General features: G+C 44.0%; 1 protein-coding gene across 2 annotated transcripts in view; it reads left to right on the top strand.

Annotated features, from left to right (window-relative positions):
* The window catches only part of DMAC2 (distal membrane arm assembly component 2), an 86,831-nt gene that overhangs the window by 51,145 nt on the left and 16,298 nt on the right, over positions 1 to 19,388 (top strand). For both annotated transcript variants that reach the window (XM_085625244.1, XM_085625245.1), the window contains exon 5: positions 3,897 to 4,059. In XM_085625244.1, coding sequence (XP_085481370.1) covers positions 3,897 to 4,059 — 163 coding nt within the window. The remainder of the gene's footprint in view (positions 1 to 3,896; positions 4,060 to 19,388) is intronic.

The raw sequence follows: 19,388 nt of genomic DNA, 5'->3' as shown, positions 1-19,388 counted from the left end.
TCTGGGCATACCCTTCCCACATAGGGCGAACAGCAAAACACACAAGATGTGGACGGAATGTTGCACATTGGCAAAACATTCACCCCCAGTCACAGATCTGGGTTTAATCCATCGTTATTTTGCTCACCACGCCACCCCAGTTCAGACATGGCCATATGCAAATCAGTCTTGACCCTGTGCCTCATGGGAACAGTCCAACCCGAACTGCCAAGCCATGTCTTCCCTGGACCGGAATCAAGCATCCTAGGACCGGTTTCGGGGTTTCACCCCTCTTCAGCCAGGATAGCTTGACTCCAGTGGCGTAGTGAGCACGGGACCCACGTCTGGGCATACCCTTCCCACATAGGGCGAACAGCAAAACACACAAGATGTGGACGGAATGTTGCACATTGGCAAAACATTTATTTGATTACACCTACCTCTTTCTCAAAAATATACTCCACTTAAATTGGGAAATTGGTAAATTGGTCACCATCATCATTTGCCATATAATTCCATACTCTCATTCTCGCCCACCTCTTTAGAGATTTTACTTAAATAGTTCATTTATCCAAAATTGTGTTTTGGTTTCCCAGGCCACATCAGTGGTAATCTTCTCCATGTACATGACCCGATACCTCACGGCCACCAGCGGTGACTTCGTTGTTTCCCTTGTAATTTTTTCCACCAACCTTTGGCCACCAAAGTAAACAATTAACCATCTTTTAGTTTTACACATTTCTACGTAAACTTTGTTGCTCAGTACATCAGCCCTGTTAAATTGTCATGCTTCTCTGAAAGAAATATTTCCACTTGGTAAATTATTTTTGTACAGCTTAACGTGGCCTTGCTACATTAATTAACTAGCTCTGGCTCATCTACCACCCGATTCCTCAAGGACTTTTATCAGAGCAATATTTTACTGTATGATTTCATCCACTCTTAAAATAATTAATTCCACGATTAGTACTACAGCTGCAACTGTACAGTCATCCAAGTCCATTTACCTCAATGTTCCCTCTTTGTTTCGCAGGCATTCCGAGTAGATGCTCTAAGCATTGCCTTTTTGTTGTCATTGGAGTGTGATCTCTTTGTAGTCTAAATTCTGATCCCCATGTGTTTTGTTTTTTTTAGAAATAGTTTTACACTTGCACAGAGGGCAAAGTCTAGTTAAACCACAAAATATTTATCTCCTCATACTGTGATGTATTCCAAATGAAAAACTGTTACATTCTCTTTCTTAGTGTTTGTGTTTTGAGGTAGAGCTTGTCTGCAACCAGATCACTTGCCTCCCCGTTGATTACAGTGTTCAAAATTGACTTGAACCGCTTAAATGGTTTGATGTAAAATTCAAACAATAAAATCGATATAACATTACATCTTTGTATTCTTTTTAGTTGGCAAACTTGTTGCATGACCTTTGGAAACACAATTATGTACATGCCTCAAGAAGAATCCCTTTAAAAAGTATTTTATTGATTTGTATATAGCTAATAAGCTACATTACAGTTATAAACGACAAAGCGATTTATCATAGACACTAGCATCACTTCAGTCTCTTCATCCTTGATCAACATGCAGGTAGGCTTGATCATTTAAAGTAATATCTGTGACTTCAGAAGTCAGGCAGCAAAGAATGCATCGCACAGTAGCTCAGTCCGGTTAGACAAATATGTAATATGGTAGTGTGAGCAGATATTAGTATTAAGGATAATGTTACAACTGTTACCATTGGAACAGTTCCCTGCACCACCTCCGCTGGCGAGAATCCTTTGTGCTCGGATCTCTTAGGAGTTCTAGGGGGCATGAGCTCTGTTTCCTCATTCAGATAGTTATCCAACACACTTTGGTTCCTCTTGTGTAACACAAGCAGGCATACCGTCCTCTTTAAACACCAGTCTTTCTGTGTACACCTATTTTTATTTTAAGAAACCATAGTCCGCATCAATATTGCACTGCCTTTACATTTCATGGCTGTTTGCCATTTGGCCAAAATCAGTACCAAAGCCAGAAACCTATAATCAGAACATTTGTTTTTTTTAGGTCTGTCTACATTCTAATTTAGCTGTTTTGCAGATGTTTTGTTACCAATACTTTTAAATATACATAGAATGGGCTTTGGCTCTACCCAGAGGAGCATTTATTCCTACCTTGCGCTTTTTGCTGTTTAGTCTCTCAACCTTTGTCCTGTGGAGTGCTTCACTGCAAAGCATGTTGAGTTCTTTTAAATCTAAAAAGTACAGCCCATCATCAGACATTCTGTCACATTAAATCCTTTCTCATACATGCAATACTCATCACTGTTGGCAGCACCACTACAAATAGCTGTAACCAACTAACAATACCGTCACTACACCACCAATATCACTAACAATACCACCCCAAGTAGTAAACTGCCAACATCAATGCCACACCACCACCGATATGCCACTACAATACCAAAACCATCAGTAATGCCACCACCAATACTATTAACATATTTCCTTTCCACCACCACACCACTAGTAAACACACTAATTTCATCACTGGAATACCATAACAATACCAAAATAATCAATAACAACACCAATTCCACACTACCAATGTCACACCACCATCAATACCACTCCATCACCGATACTTCACTGGCAGTACCACCTGTGACTCCAAAACCCCACTAATACTACTGTATATAGCGCAATCAGTAGCACACCAACACCATTACCACTGTTAATATTACCACCCCCTTCTCCCCACTACTACTATCAAGCTTTTACAAAGCCAGTAAGTCTGGATTTTAATGCACTATTGCATCGAAATAAAAAATAATTCTTTCCAGTGTTTGCTTTTCTTGTCATTTTAAAGCCATGCCTGTTGAATATGCCAATGCTTGTTCATAATTGCCAGCACTTCCAAAATACATAATTTTAGCAATTTCATTAATTACCTTTCCACCCAATAAATCAGATAAATGCTTCACAAAAATTATTCAAAAGCAAGATAATACTACTATACATCCATGAATTCTCTTGTAACTACTGTTTGCTGCTGTGAGTGGGACAGGGTGGAGCACCTGGTCTAATTTTCAGGAATTTGCTCCGCCTGGATCCCTTTTGCTTCACGTTGAGCCCACCTTTGGAGTAGGAACAGCGGATAAATAATTACAGTCCCTGCTGTGTGTCCTTCCATTTCTCTGCAAAAATGTTGCAGTAGTGCAGTAGTAGTACCTTGTTTTAACAAACAGATTAAAAAAAATTGTGACTATGGGGTTAGATCACAGACTTGAAGTATAAGCTGCAGATGAATTTTATGAACTTAACATCATAATTTACGAGTCAGTCATAAGAACCACAGTGTGTCTAGGAAAAGTTTTCTTTTAAATCTTGCTCTGTGAAAGAAAAGCGAATTTGTTTAAATGTTAATCTATGCCTATAAGAACTGGTAGACAGCAGTAAAGCAATACCTTAGCTATCGAATACCAAAAGATTCATAAAGATGAAGTGCATGCTATATAGACTGCTTCAAACTAGTAGGGCGCTTATGTACAGTATGCCACATTATTACAAAGCTCATCGTTATCATCCTCTTGAAAATGTTCTTTGAACCCCCCCCCCACCCCCCCAAAAAAAAAACGTTGCATGCACAAGTCCCCCTACACAATGGTTACATCCATTTTGGATTTTTCACTGATGACGTTTCTTTGCAGAACTTCTGCAGGATATTCCAGATTAAGTGCTCTCTAAATTGCTAGTGAACAATTGTTGCATTTAAATTGCTCCAAATACTCTCCCGTACCTTTTTTTTGTTGCTATAAAACAGAACCCATATTTGCAGACCGTCATGTATTCTAATTGTCAGTGGTCATGATTTGAGTGGATTGAAGAGTAGCCGCAATATGTTTGTTGCACCAACTTCCTGTTTCTCTTTCCTTTCTCTAGTGTGTCTCAGAGAGCTGAAATATCTAAACCTGAGTAACTGTCCCTACGTGGACGACTTTTGTCTGAGCCGGCTGCATGTGTTCAAAGATACACTGGAGGAGCTGCACCTGTCCGGCTGCCCACGAGTGACTGAGAGAGGTCTTGCTACGCTACACCATTTAGAGTCAGTATATCTTTAATATGTTTACCTTTGAACCTTTGGCTGGGAGCGGGAGTTGGGTGTCAGTAGTGGTACATCATCGGTTGGTAGTGCGGTGGATGTAACTTATGGTCTGGTGTCTTATTTCTTAGTCTTAGTGGTAAAATGGCATGCTTGGTCCCTAGGAGTGATGCAGGTTATCTTCCATATGAGCCACCCCCCTACTCCCCAAGTACAGTGTTGAGTAGATTTGCTGGAAAACAAACACAGGCTCCATAGACCTATATCTATTCGCAAACACTTCATAAGTTGCACAGTGAAATTTGTAAAGGTTGAAGGAATGCAGTAGGAGTTGAAATGCTCATGTATCAAACGTGCTGAAGGCTTTGTGCCGCACACCATCTCAGTGCATACCATCATAACCGATGCTCAGTTTTCAACTTTGAAGGCAGATGAGGCCTGTATGTCCTCCCTGTGCTGGACACCCAAGCCCAACTTAGTCATCGACATTTTAAGTTTAGCAAGTTTGAAATAACACTTGATTTCCCAGACGATCAATAAGCATTGTAGTTTTTATTAGAAACTGTGGCAGATTTGTACATAATATTTTGAAAAGGTGCCTTTGAAGAATGGTTGTGGATTTGTCCTCCGCTAAAGCTTTCTGTGCATTTTTCTTTTCTTTTGACCCCCATGATGTGGTACTGTCGTTTACTGTACTGCTATGATCATGATGTCATTTCAATGACGTGACTTTGGGAAATGCTGAAGTATGATGTGGCAGCACTTGTGAGCTCTGAAAGCAACCTGCACTCACCCTTATTCATTTGTAGTAGTAATTCATAGACCAGTGCAAACTTGCAACACCGGGTTATGTTTGGTTTATCAATAAGCATTGCAAAGGCTTACCAATGTGCTTGTCAGAATGAAGCCGCACATTTGTGTGGCAAAAGGTTGTTTTACATGTCAATATCTCTTAGGACCTGAAAGTGAGCTAACAAGGAGAAGGGGGATGAAGGGCAACTCTAGCCAGTAAAACAATGGTGTGCCTTTTATTGTCGGAAGAGTGGGGGCACAATAAATACTCCAAGAAACCAAAGGTATGCGTTTCGTAGTTTTGTTCCATAAAGGGCATGTATTCACATCAAGGTCCAGATCGATAATGAATCCCCAACTGCCAATGATTACATGGATACACCACCTAGACACTTGAACATCAACATCACCTACTACGGGAAATAAACCCTTTGTACAATGGCAGGCATCTTCTGAAATAGGCACGAGTGCGACAAGAGCGTCACGCTTATGCCTATCTCGTACACAGCATTAGGATACAAGTGTACTTAGTATGCACAAGCGTAACATATCATGTCACGCTCATGCATGCAACACCCCCCCTTAAAATAGTTTTTTTGTTTTTTAAAACAACATGACATACTCCTGGAACTTCATGGATGGGCGTCGTGACCTTGTACAACTAGGAGCATCCTTGACCATGATACCTGCATTGGAAACATTAGCTCCCTTGTCTCCACCAAACTCGTGTTCCACCACATTCAAGAATACGTTGCTACCCTTCTTATCAGGGCACACCATCCCACCTCTGAACAACAATACCCTGTTAAGGTGCCAGACACTATCTCCATCTATATGCACTACATTCCTGAAAACCTCAATGACTTGCACTGGATCAGTCCAACTAGCACAACCCTTGCAATTGACTCTACCTTTCTTGATGCGAACCAAGTCACCCACCTTCACAACCTGCTTGCTAGGAATACCACTCCTTCTCCTTAAATCCTGTCTTATTTTAGACTTGTAATCCTCCACCCTACATCGAATCCCTTTAAAATCTACTTCAGCAATTTCACCTGCCACACTCTGTTTATTCTTTAGCCACCACGGTACCAGCCTAGTACTCTGTTTACGTCCCCTCAATCATTCGAAAGGTCTCACTGAAGTTACGGAGTCAGGGGAAGTCCTATATGACAATAACATAGACTGCAAACATTTCTCCAATTCAACCCTCCTTTCACAGGCAACTGAATAGCCTCTTTGACCACAAGATTGAACCTTTCTACTTGACCATTTGCCTCTGGGTGGAACACAGCAATTCTCTTATGTGTCACTCCACGCTTCTTCAAATAACTACCCATATATGTACTGCTAAATTGGGGGCCATTGTCTGTAACCACTTCCTAAGGACTACCCTCTCTACAAAAGACATCATCCAAAAACTCAACCACAACTTCTGAAGTATCTTCCTTTCCCATCTTAACTTCCGGACTCTTGGAGTAGTAATCAACCAACACAATCCGAAAAGCTTCCTGCCTAGGCAAAACAGCAAATGGTCCAATAATATCCAACCCCAATTTCAGCCATGGTGCTTCAGGAAAGTCATAAGGTTGCAATTGAGCAGCCATAGCCTTAGCTGATTTATCATTGGAAACGCCCTCTACACACATCCTTACCTGAAGTTGCACAAAAACATCTGTCCTTGGCCATCAGAAATTTTCCCTGAAATGCCTTCTTGTGCTGAAAATACCCAAGTGAACTTAATGGGCCAAATATAATATTATTTTCTTCAAACTAAAAGGAGGTACAAGCTTGTCCCCATACATAACAATACCATTTTCCACAGCAAGTTCCTTGCACACCTTAAAATACCTCATCAATTCTCCAGACAGCTTCCCTTCCTCTGGCCAATCTTGCAAAATACACTGTATCACTTTAAGTTCAACATCATACGCCATCTCTTCATTCCACTTATCTTCTTGAATAATAGGATACTTCACACCAACCAAATTAATGTCTCGTAACATAAATGCTACTTTGCAGTCTTCCCTCTCTGCCTCGCTGGAATCATTCCCTGATACAAGAAGCCTAACATGCAATCAGCATGCATGTTCATTTTACCATGCACAAACTTCAACTGATACTGAAAACTCTGCAATCTAGAGGCCAATTTGGCCAACCTTGCAGACGTGGCAGGTCCACCCCTTGGCGCCATTATTTACATCAGTGGCTTGTAGTCCGTCTTAATGACCAACTTAGTACCCCACAAAAATGTTCTAAAATGCTCTGCTCCTTACACGCAGGCCAACAACTCTCTCTCTTTCACGGAGTAGTTCTTTTCAGCATCGTACAGAGTTCTTGATGTATACTCAACAATCCATTCCTTGCCATAATACTTTTGCATTAACATACCACCAAACCCACAATTACTGGCATCCACTATCACCACACATTGCTTTCCAATGACACACAGTTTAGGAAAAGGAACATTCACAATAAGCCCCTTTAAAACATTAAACACTGCAGTCATAACCTCAGGAAAAAAAAAGTGAACTGGTCCAACTTGGAGACATAATTAGCGATAAACTTTGCCTAAAATATAGATTGGCCAAGGAACGCTACTAACGGCTCCTTGCAGGTGGGAAAATGGGCATTAGTGATGCTATCTACATGGTTCAGTTTGAGTTTATGCTCATACCACTGATGCTATGCCCCAAATACTCTACTTCACTTTTCTTAATTTGCACTTGTCAGAATGTAGAGAAAGGCCTTTTGCAGACAGAGCTGTTAGCACATTCCTCAAATCATCATCATGCTCTTCTGCATCTTTGCCAAACATTAATATATTTTTCTTGAAAGCAGTGGCCACTTTTAAGCCATCAAGCATCTCTTTAATGAACCTTTGGAACACGGATAGAGGACTAACTAACTAACCCAAATGGCATCCGACAAAACCTAAACAGTCCTTCTGGAGTAATGAAGGCTGTGAGGTTCTTTGAGTCTTTCTACAAACAAACTTGGTAGAATACGCTTGTTAAATCAAGTAATGAAAATTCATGTGCCCCTGCTAAGTAGTGACCATCTCATGTAGGTTAGGCAGAGGATGGGCATCCACCCGGATGGCACTATTAAGACTGCACAAGTCTTAACAGAGCCTCAAAGCTCTCAATTGCCCAAAATCACCACCGAAGACACCCATGACGATGACTCCACTAGTTCAATTATGTTTTTCTCACAAAGATCACGTAACCTATCCTTAAGTTTCCTCCTGTAAGACAACAGGACTTTTCTCACCCTATGTCGAGTAGGTAAGGCATTGTCACACAACCTAAACAATACTTCAACCCCTGGTATTCTCCCACTGAACACATGGGGAAATTGTGGCTTTAACTCATGAATAAAACCAGAGACGCCACTAGGGCTCCCTTAAGTGCATACCAGAGGGTCAGATCTGGGGTCCAATTTAATCCCCATTTCTTCTTGATGCCGCCAACCCAACAGACGCAAGCCATTCCTAGCCACATGTATTTTTCCAAACGTCCAGAAAATTCCAAATTTGCCCAAAATACCCAACCTAATCAATTTTTATTTCCCGTATATCCTCCCGGTGCTACATCAGGAGGCAGTAATTTTTTATTTGGCCAATTGTTCTTGGCAATATTATGTGCTATGATGGCATACCAAGCACACAAATCCACCAAGACCTGTAGACCAACTCCATCCACAATGAACTCACATGAAGGAAGGTTTGTGGTACTTTAACCCCCCACATATGTTCAGTACAGTATTGATTTCCTGTTGACAGTTGTCATACATACTGTCATAGTAACACTGCAACAAATTCACCTTCCTAGAGACTGACGTACATACCCTACCAAAATGCCCCTTTTTGCTGCACCTGGAAAAAATCTTATCAACAGCAGAGCACAATTCTATATTGCCTAAATGCCCACTGTTACCACTATAACACAAAACCATACCGCTCCTCCCCTCTGGTCTTTGCCACTTGGTATTCACATCATTTTTTGCATGATCCCATTTTACTGTAAATTGGATTTCTTTATCACTCTTCTCGTTACCCCTTATCTCCTGTACAAACTTTTAATAATGTTCAATGGCCTTAGCAATCTCAATAGCCGCATTGAGAGACATATCAGTAGTGGTCCACAACCTCTCTTGTATTTTCTTATTCAAAATCACATATAACTTTAAGCAATCTAAGCACAGAGACATATTCCTCTAAAGATTAAACGGATTGTTGTTTCCTAGAATAAAAGATAAATCTCTCCATCACAACATTGGTTTTCGTCCTGTACCGTAAGCATTCGTACCATGAGCATAACTGTTCTGAAGTATATTGATATACATTAATATTGCCAGGATTAAACAACACTGGCAAATTCTTAAATTCTTTCAATTCAATCCCTCGTAGGCAATGTTTTAAAGGTGCTACCTTCCTCTCTGGTTTGCAGTTCTCACCCTCTAATACCTCAACGTAGACCAAAAACACTGCCTCCCAATCCACGGGTGGTCCCCCCCAATGTCGGAAAGAAGGATGTGGTAAATCCCAGACAAGGTACTATTGATGAGGAAAAACAATCGCCAACCCCTCTCAACAAATATATGGAAAGAAGTGTTCAAGTAATATTTTGAGAAATAAAAACCCCACACAGCCTGCAAATGCCAACAAAAGTCAGCACAAAGTGTACACAATGAAATGTACTCAAAATAATAAAGGTAGTCACCGCTGTCAGAGTACGAGAGGTGTGCGCATCACCGTAGGTAGTAAGCACTTAGCTGCCTTCAGAATCAGTATTTGCACTCAAAGTGTGCTGCATGAAGCTGAGACCAGTCGCTGACTCGAAGAATAGTTCCGGATTAGATTTTATCCAGAAACAAGTACTAGAACTTAAAAAACGTGCCTCATGAAGCGGAGATCAGACGCTGGCAAACAAACAGTGCCGGACACCAGCAGACGGAGAACCACAACTACGTGTGCCGGTTTCCCCAACACAACATCTTCCAATCAAAGCTCTTCTGCAGCAGGTCATCCTCCTATCACAGCTCTTCTCCAGCGCGCCGTTGTCCAATCACCGCGTTGCCACTTGAACCAATCCAGCGCGTTTCCCTTTGAACTCACATAGCCAGTAACAATATAGCACCACCGATAATCCATTAATAGATGTGGTGAAAGCAATGCGAAGCACCCATGAAAGTGCTGCACCACAAAATGACCTCCAATCCCAGTTGAAGTACAGCCTCAAATTCAACAAAATACACAACAGTGCACCAATGAGACCGTTACCCACATGTTTTTAATCCAGTAGCTGCACAGCCACCTATCCAATTGAAAAACGTCCACATGTAACTCCTTTCTGGATTCACTATGCTGTGCAATATTCCGCCTTCTAGTGGTTGGGTCCGGAATTGTAGCATTTCATCTCTTTTTTTTTTTTTTTTTCGTGGCCCAGGTGGGCGTCGACATACCACCATTTGGTGTCCTTCATGATGTCGACGCGCTTCCTCTGGAAGCTCCCAACTTTGGTCGCCATCTTCAGATTCTTTTTTCCGCCGTTAGGTCTGGATCAACAGTGAAGGGGCTCCAAAAAGTTTGGAGTGAAGAATCGACGAAAATCGAAGAAAACTTTGAAATATATCACCGGGGAAGACACCCGAGATCAAGTAAGGACGAAAGTCGACGACAGAAGAGAGAGCATCGAAGAATTTGACGTTTCAAAGGAGAATGCACATACAGGGGGCTCGCTGGGCGCGGTGATGGACAAAACTCTGTTTAAATTCTGCTCAAACTGCCGCCACACGTACGCGCAAAAGTATCAACACCCGGTTTGCAATCTCTGCCTGCCGCTCGACCATCGAAGCGAGGACTGCAACGCCTGTGCAGCGTTCACCACGAAGGCCCTCCGAGTAATGGAGAGGCAAAGAAGAGCAAACTATAACATGCAGGGGCAGGGGACACCCTCATCGCTCCGAGATTTGGGACTCTCCAGCGTAGAGGAAGACAACATCGCAGAGGGACCAGAGGACGCCTTAGTCGTCGAGGTCGAAAAGAAAAGGTCGAAGGAGGTAAGAGAGGCGTCGAACCCTAAACACTCCACTGATACTCGCAAAGGCGCAGGGCCGTCGAAGCACTCGACGTCGACAACTGCATCCAGGGACAAGCAGACCATCGGATCCTCTGAGAAGGACTCCCAGACGGCGAAATCCCAAGACAAGGGAAAGGCGCCGAAGAGCAGCCACGAAAGAGAGGCCTCGACGTCGAAAAGCGAAGGCCCGAAAACGGTTTCGACTTCGGCGTCTACAACCGCGAAGAGAAAAGCCAAAACCCTCGATGCCGAACACGCGACCGAGATGGAAAGGAAAAGGCTCGAGGCCGAAATGGCGAACATCTTGCAACGCAAGAAAGACTTCGACGAAAAGATGAAATTCTACAGCATACCGTCGAAAGCCACGGCCGAAACTGAAGGGTGCGTTGAGTATTTCCTACCGCTGACCACACCTGAACCTGGAGAAGAACAGGAAGAAGACCTGTACTACGGCTGTGCCGAAGGGGAGGAAGACGAGCAAACTTACCAAGACTCGACGTCCTCGGAGGCTCAGGACTTGCAGTGGCAAGATCTCGACGCCAAATCCCCAGAAGAGGGTGTAGAATCCTATCCGTCGAGGCCTTCACTGCCGGACGACATAGGGATCTACAACCAAGTCATCAAAAGAGCTGCAGACACATATGGAGTGCAGCTAGAAGAAGAAAACCCCAGTCTTGCTTCCTCTTGGAGACCTTGTTGCCATCCCAGACTAGAAGCCAGTTCCTGCCCATGCTCCCAAGTGTTCTGGACCAGGGGAAGGAGGCATTCCTTGTGTAGAGCAGTAACTCCACGAGCAGAGAAGAAATATAAACATTCATCAAAAGACCCCATGTACATTAGGGGGTCAGTCCCAGCCGACTCCATCATCCCATCCACGGCTAGGAAAAGAGCAATTATACCCACAAACTCAGGCCCACCACCAGACAAAGAGAGCAAGAGTATGGACCGGATGGATAGGAAGATGGAAAGGAGTGCAGCTATACAATGGGGCATCGCCAATTCCAATGCACTCATCAACAGACACGCATAAAAGCACTGGGATGAAGTTGGCGAACTCCTCTAGCACGTACCAGAGCAATACCGGAGAAGGGCAAGCCACCTGGTAGAAGAAGGGAAAAACATGGCAAATACATGTTTGAAGTCTGCCCTAGACGCAGCAGAGACATCTAGCAGGCAGATGATGCTGGGGATCACAGAAAGGAGGCATGCCTGGCTAAGGATTTCAGGTTTCAAAAATGAAGTTCAAAACAGCATCCTCAACACACACTTCAATGGGGAACAACTGTTCGGAGCACCAGTTGATGACAAATTGAACCATCTGAAAAAAGACAACGAAACAGCAAGGTCCATGGGGGCACTGCAGTTCCGAGGTATGAGAAGGGGGACACCATTAAAGGAGGCCAACAGGCAGAGGAAATCACCAACCTGTGGCACCACACCAAACCTCCCAACAAGGTTATCAAGGAGGTAACCAGGGACAGCAGCAGGGGCAGCAACAGCAGAACTGGCAGTACCAGCCCGAGGACAATCCTTTCAAGGGCGCGGCCGAGGAAGGGGTAACGGCCAGAGGGGGAGTCAGCCTCCCTCATCAAAGTGACTCACCAGCAAAACCAACGCACACCTGGCCAAGACCTCAGGGGGTGCAGAAAGAGTCAAGGCAAGGACCAACAACAAATCAAGACCTTCAACAGTCCCTCCAACACACAACACCAGTAGGAGGCAGATTAAGACACTTCCTCCAGGAGTGGAGGGAAATAACATCAGACAAATTGATATTAAACCTCATACAATACGGGTACTGTATAGCACTGGACAAACCACCTCCAAACAGAAAGCCAAGGGTCAGAGTTCTTTCAACAAAGGAGCGTGCACACTTGATGCAGGAAGCAAGAGAACTGCTAAAGAAAAGAGCCATAGAAATGGTACAACACAAACAACGGAACAAGGGGGTATACTCTACCTACTTCCTCATACCAAAGGTAGACAGAACATTACGTCCAATTCTAGACCTAAGATTCTTAAACAGGTTCATAAAGACTCAAAGGTTCAAGATGACCTCACTCCAAGAGGTCATACCTCAACTACAAGAGGGAGTTTAAATGGCAACTATCGACCTAAATGACGCCTACCTGCACATTCCCATCAACAGCAGACACAAACACCTCCTCAGGTTTATGATCACCAAAGCTCACTACCAGTTCACAGTACTGGCATTCGGACTCAAATCAGCACCAAGGGTCTTCACAAAATGTCTGGCAGCAGTAGCAGCACACTTAAGGAGGAAGGGGATACATGTATACACGTACCTCGACTACTGGCTGGTAAAAGCAAACTCATACAACAAGTGCAAGGGGCACATAGAGATAGTGATGCAGACACTTGCCCAACTGGGGTTTTCAGTCCATTGGGAGAAAACATCAATAGAACCAGAACAAGTGAAGATATTCTTAGGAGCGGAGATCAACACCATACAGAGCAGGTGATTCCAAGTGCAAAGATGACTCTGGCTATATGCAAAGAGACGCGTCTTTACTGCAAGGAGCAAGCTCTGACAGTTTGGACAGTGAGCAAACTGATGGGAATGATGGCCTCATGCATACATTTGGTACCAAATATCCGCCTACACATGAGACCATTCCAAGAATGGATCCAGCAGCAATGGTCACAAGCGACAGGGATTTGGGAGGATCTAGTGGTTGTCACGCATGCAGTACAGCAAGAAATAGCGTGGTGGAACAAGAAGAACATAGCACAGGGGAGATCATTCACACAACCAACTCCAACAGTAACCATTACAACAGACGCCTCCCAGAGGGGGTGGGGAGCGCACACAAACAACTTCAAAGTAACGGGGTTGTTGGCACATCAGGATGCAATAAGGCACATCAACTACCTAGAACTCAAGACAGTGTTCCTAGCCTTAAAAGTCTTTCAGAAACAGCTGTACGGACACAGGGTACTGATACAAACTGACAATACAACTACCATGTTCTACATCAACAAGCAAGGAGGAACACAGTCAGCGACACTATCCCTGCTAGCGCAGGAAATATGGAGACGGGCAATCCCCAGACAAATAGACCTGTTAGCAATACATCTACCAGGGAAGGACAATGTGGAAGCAGACAGGCTCAGCAGACAGACGTCCGCATCCCACGAATGGGAGATCAACCAACAAGAAATCCAGAAGATATTCCACAAATGGGGAACTTCGCAAATAGACCTATTTGCAACACACCAAAATGCAAACTGCCAAAACTTCGCATCCAGGGTACCGTGCAAATAGTCTCTCGGGAATGCGCTATGGATAAGCTGGTCAGGGACATTTGCCTACGCTTTTCCACCAATACCGCTGCTACACAGGGTACTGAACAAATGCAGGTTCAGCAACATGACGCTAATCCTGATAGCACCCCAGTGGACCAGACAAACCTGGTTCTCACAAATCATTGAGATGTCACAAACTCGTGCACACAGGTTCCCCGCCAGAAAGGACCTGCTAACGATGTAAAACGGAAGAGTACTACACCTAGAGCCAGAAAGCCTCAGCCTAGCTGCATGGCTCCTGAGGACCTAGAGTTTGCTCACCTCAAACTACCGGCAAGCACAATGGCTGTACTCAGAGAGGCGAGGAGACCTACCACAAGAACGTGCTACGTCGCAAAGTGGAAAAGATTCTCCGAATGGTGCTTTAGGGAGAAACTGCAAACAAGGATTACGAAGGAATCAATGGTATTAAGATACTTAACGTATCTACTACAGGATAAACTAAGCTACACATACCTAAGGGTCTACTTAGCAGCTATTGTGGCTTACACAAGAGGAGAAACAGGGAAAAGTTTCTTCACCTCACTGGTGGTAAAAAGATTCCTAGAAGGAGCAAAAAGGATCGCACCTCCAAGCAGAATGCCAGCACGGAACCTCAATGTAGTGCTAACACAATTGATGAATGCACCATTTGAGCCTATTCACAAAGCTACACTGCATATGCTCACGCTAAAGACCGCCTTCTTAGTAGCTATCAAATCACTGCGAAGAGTAAGTGAATTGCAAGCGCTAACACTCCAAGAACCTCACCTGCAAATACACAGTGATAGGATTGTCATGAGAACAGACCCACATTTCATGCCAAAGGTGGTGTCGAAGTTCCACATCAATCAGACTATTCAAATAGCGAGTTTTTTCCAAAAACCATCCACAAGCACAGAGAGGGCCTTACACACACTGGACGCCAGGAGGGCAGTGATGCACTATATGGAAAGGACAAAAGAGTGCAGGAAAACAAAGCAATTCTTTGTATCCTTTGCCAGCAGCTTTTTTGGCACAACCGGTTACCAGGAATTCCATTTCATGATGGATTGCACAAACCATACTGCTCTGCCACAAACAGGCAGCTCAACCATTACAAGGAGCAGCTCATGCTCACTCAACAAGGAAGAAAGGAGCTACAATTGCGTTTCTAGCCAACACACCAATTCAAGACATTTGACAAGCGGCTACATGGTCTTCAGTGCACATGTTCACTAAGCACTACAGTGTGGATATCCAAATGAACAAAGAAGTGCAAGTGGGACAGAAGGTCTTGCAACACATTTTCAGTAACCAGTGCTCATCTTCCACCCAACCACCACAATAAGGACAAACCGCTACAAAGTTTATGCACAGCATAGTGAATCCAGAAAGATTCACGCTGCAAAACGTATAGTTTCTTACCTGTCGGTGTAGTTTTGCAGCTTGAAGACTTTCTGGATTCACTAGTGAACCCACCCTCCTCCGCCAGAAAAATGAGACAGGAGGAAAAAGGGAGTAGAAGATGAAGAAAGACTTTACAAGGTTAAATAAGACAAAAGTAACACAAGACAAGAAAAAAGAATCCTAAGATGGCAACCAAAGGTGGGAGCTTCCGGAGGAAGCGCGTCGACGTCCCGAAGGACACCAAATGGTGGTATGTCGACGCCCACCTGGGCCACGAAAAAAAAAGAGAAGAAATACTACAATTCCGGACCCAACCACTAGATGGCAGAATAATGCACAGCATAGTGAATGCCGAAAGTCTTCAAGCTGCACAACTACACCGACAGGTAAGAAACTATACGATGCAGTGTTAGCCCTGCCCAATCTCTGCCCATATTTGTCATTGGCTTGTGTCATTGTCCTTCTTAAATGCTAGCTTCTGATTCATAAATAGGCTTGTTAGTCCCTCCTTGGTACCGCCTTGTCTGCATTTGTTACTGCTTATAACAACTGGAACTTTTACTTGGCTTGTTACACGGTCTGCATTATAAGTGGGTGAGCATTATTTTGTTTACTGGCACTGATGGGGACAATGGCGGCTGCTTTTTTTAAAATTTGCATTCTGTGCGCAGCGCCCACTTTAGGGAAACTGAGCTCTGTTTCTTTCTTTCTTTTTTTTTTTACTTTAATACTGAGCGCAGCGCCTGCTTCAGGGACACCGCCCTCGGTTTCACTTTTTAATAAAATTTAAATAATGAGCGTGGTGCCAGCTTCAAGGTCGCCGCGCTCTTTCTTTTGTAAAACCTTGAACTATTGGTATTGTAAATGACAATGCCTTTGAATTTTTTATAAAAGGCATTGCCTTTTACAATGCCAATAGCTGGAAAATTAGTTATTGTGAGACTAATTGCATTGTAAATGTTTGTATTCTTTTACAAAGGGCCTCATTTGATTTTCTCTACAGGAGAAAGCAGCCACTCTACCTAATCAGGCTGAAATGAGTTTTCAGGGCTCTCGCCCTTTAAGCATGTATGAGCATGTTCAGTCTTCTAAAGAAAGATATTAACTCATGCCACAGGAAATCATGACTAATGCTGTAGCAAGTTCTGCTGACAGTAGCACTGATGGGAATTTATCACCCCACCCTTGAGTTCGATTTCTAGATAACTCAAGTTTCCTGTCTCCCTCTGGTACCACCCAGCCCGTAAACAACGCATTGATTCTCAAGCTCGTCTCAGTGCTTCCTATTGCAACATAAATATAGTTCTAATACCCCATGAAACATATTTAAAAAATAAAATATAAAACACTAGCTGTATTAATGTTTTAACAGTTTGCGTTGTTGAGCTTGTACTGGAAAAGTGGTAAATCCCATGGGAGCGCCCTAACATTCTCTGCTACTTTTATAAATATAAAAGATGTGGGTGCTACTGACTACTGCAGAGTAGGGTGTTCTGATCAGCGACAGAGACGTCACTGTGAGCTATAAAGTTACAGAGAGGACGGTGGCCACAGTGTGAGCCCTCTTGTGCTGTTTTCAGCACAGCTCTCGAGTTTCTTAGTTCCATGCGTAAGTAGCTCTGCCGCTCCAGGTTTTGGGAGTTAGTACCGATTTTATAATGGTCTAAAAGAGAAATTCAAGTCCCAGAATGCAAATGCAAAAACCTGGACTAGCTGAGCTACTTCAGCATGGACCTGGGAATCTTGCAAGCTCTATTTGCAAGGAAAGTTCCTCTAATGCCCACTACAACACTCCCGATCCCACACCAGGCCTAAAAAACACATAGAAAACCAAAAAAGTTGTTATCCGTTGACTAGGTGTTAACTAACTGTAAGTATATTAGATCCATGAACTCAGAAACATAGCAATATCCATCTCCAGGGCTTTAAGTGGGATGAAAAAACGAGAGGGGGGGCGGGTCTCTCCAAGGGGCGTGGCCATTGTAATTAAGGGCGTGGCTTAAGAACACATAAGTGTGACCCACTTAAAGCACTGCCTCTCTCCACTTTGTGTTCTCCATGCTCACAGAACACTGGCTTTGCAGACACCAGCAGCGTTTGAACTGAGTACTTATCTCCTCATCCATATCCCTGGTCCCAGTCCTTACTTCATGAGGCTGTGCCTCATACACCTAGAACATTCATCCACACTAATCAATTAACAAGTATTTGCAATGCAATAGGTCTTACAATTGTGAGATTTTGAGCAATTGGCATTGTAAATGACAATGCCTTTCATGTATATTTATAAAACCTGCAATAATGAAAGGCATTGTCATTTACAATACCAATAGGTCAAAGTTTCTAAAATGTGAGACCTATAGCATTGCAGATGCTTGTTATTCTATAGACGGCATGTACTCACAACAAGGTCCAGCTCGATAATTAACCCCCAACTGCCAATCACTACATATATACACCACCTAGACTCATGAACATAAACATCGGCTACCACGAGCAGTATGCTCTTTGCACAATGGCCTGCATCTTCTGAAATGGGCATGAGCGCGACAAGAGTGTCCTGCTCGTGTCCTGCTCGTGTCCAGCTCATACACAGCATTTGGATACAAATAGTAATACTATACACGAGCGTAACATATCATGTCACGCTCGCGCAAGCATCATTTATCATGCCCCATTTTGGAAGCTGCCGAAGGAATTTATGGTCCTAGAAGTGTGAGCGATTGTGTAGATACATTCTGGGTTTTTTATCAGACTAATCCTGTTATTCCATTTGAAGATGATGACACAGTAGGACCTAGATTCTGATTCTGAATGAAGAGCATAGATTTCAAAATTTCTCACTGCGGATTCAAAGGAATCATCTGCCTTAAAAGATTTGGAAACAGGAATACTTTGTGCATCTTCATTTTGGTTTTGAGATATTACAATCTAATTTAAAATGTTGGATCGCGGGGGGAGGAGCCTAGCGCTTGACCAAGATGGCCGCGTGAGCCTTGAGCTCCCGCGACCCTCGCGCCCTCCTGCAATTATCCTGTCCTAAATCCTGTTTTTCATGCACGGAATCCTGCAGATGAGTCACAGCTGGGGCGATTGACGTTGTCCGGGCTAAGATCGCCCACCGGGAACCGAAGTTGTGCATGGCGGAAGATTGCGGCCTACCTCCGAAGGATGCCAGGGGCTCGCGTTGGCAGGATGCCCGGCCACTAATTGAACAACAGCGGCCTTGGGAGGTGTGAACTGGCGGACGGGTGCCGCTGCACTTTCACTTTTGCTTTCTCGCCCTTTGTTTGCTCTGGCCTGGGAGTGCTTCGTGACGATCCCCTGATATCTGGAGGACCTACACTCGACCCTGGCTGGCTGTTGAAGTTTTGGTTGACCCTGTCTCCTCTGGCTGAGCGAGGGACGTCTTTTTGTAACTGACCGCCCTGCTGTTCGAGATGTCGACCAAACTGGAGGTGGACAAGCCGAAGTCTAAGGCTACCAGGCGGGGAGGCTATACCCAATCCAACAATATGGATCGCTATGCCCAGCAGAAGGGGTCGCCTGGTGGATCGGGACAGTCGCTGGAAGTGCAGAAGGCCAATCCATCCCCAGCCTCGGAGTTATCATTGCAGGATATCAAGGGGGCGATTGAGGGGATGCAATCATCGATTGGGCGACAGTTCGAGACCCTGGCGCACAAGGTGGACATGATTTTGGTTGATGTCAACTTGATTCGCGCGGACCTGGGCAAAACCAATGAGCGGGTCAAGTCCCTGG

The sequence above is a fragment of the Triturus cristatus genome, chromosome 9 (genome assembly GCF_964204655.1).
Source record: "Triturus cristatus chromosome 9, aTriCri1.1, whole genome shotgun sequence".
In the NCBI taxonomy this organism is placed as follows: Eukaryota; Metazoa; Chordata; class Amphibia; order Caudata; family Salamandridae; genus Triturus; species Triturus cristatus.
The sequence above is the reverse complement of the archived record's forward strand: the minus strand, read 5'-3'. Positions and strand labels throughout refer to the sequence as shown.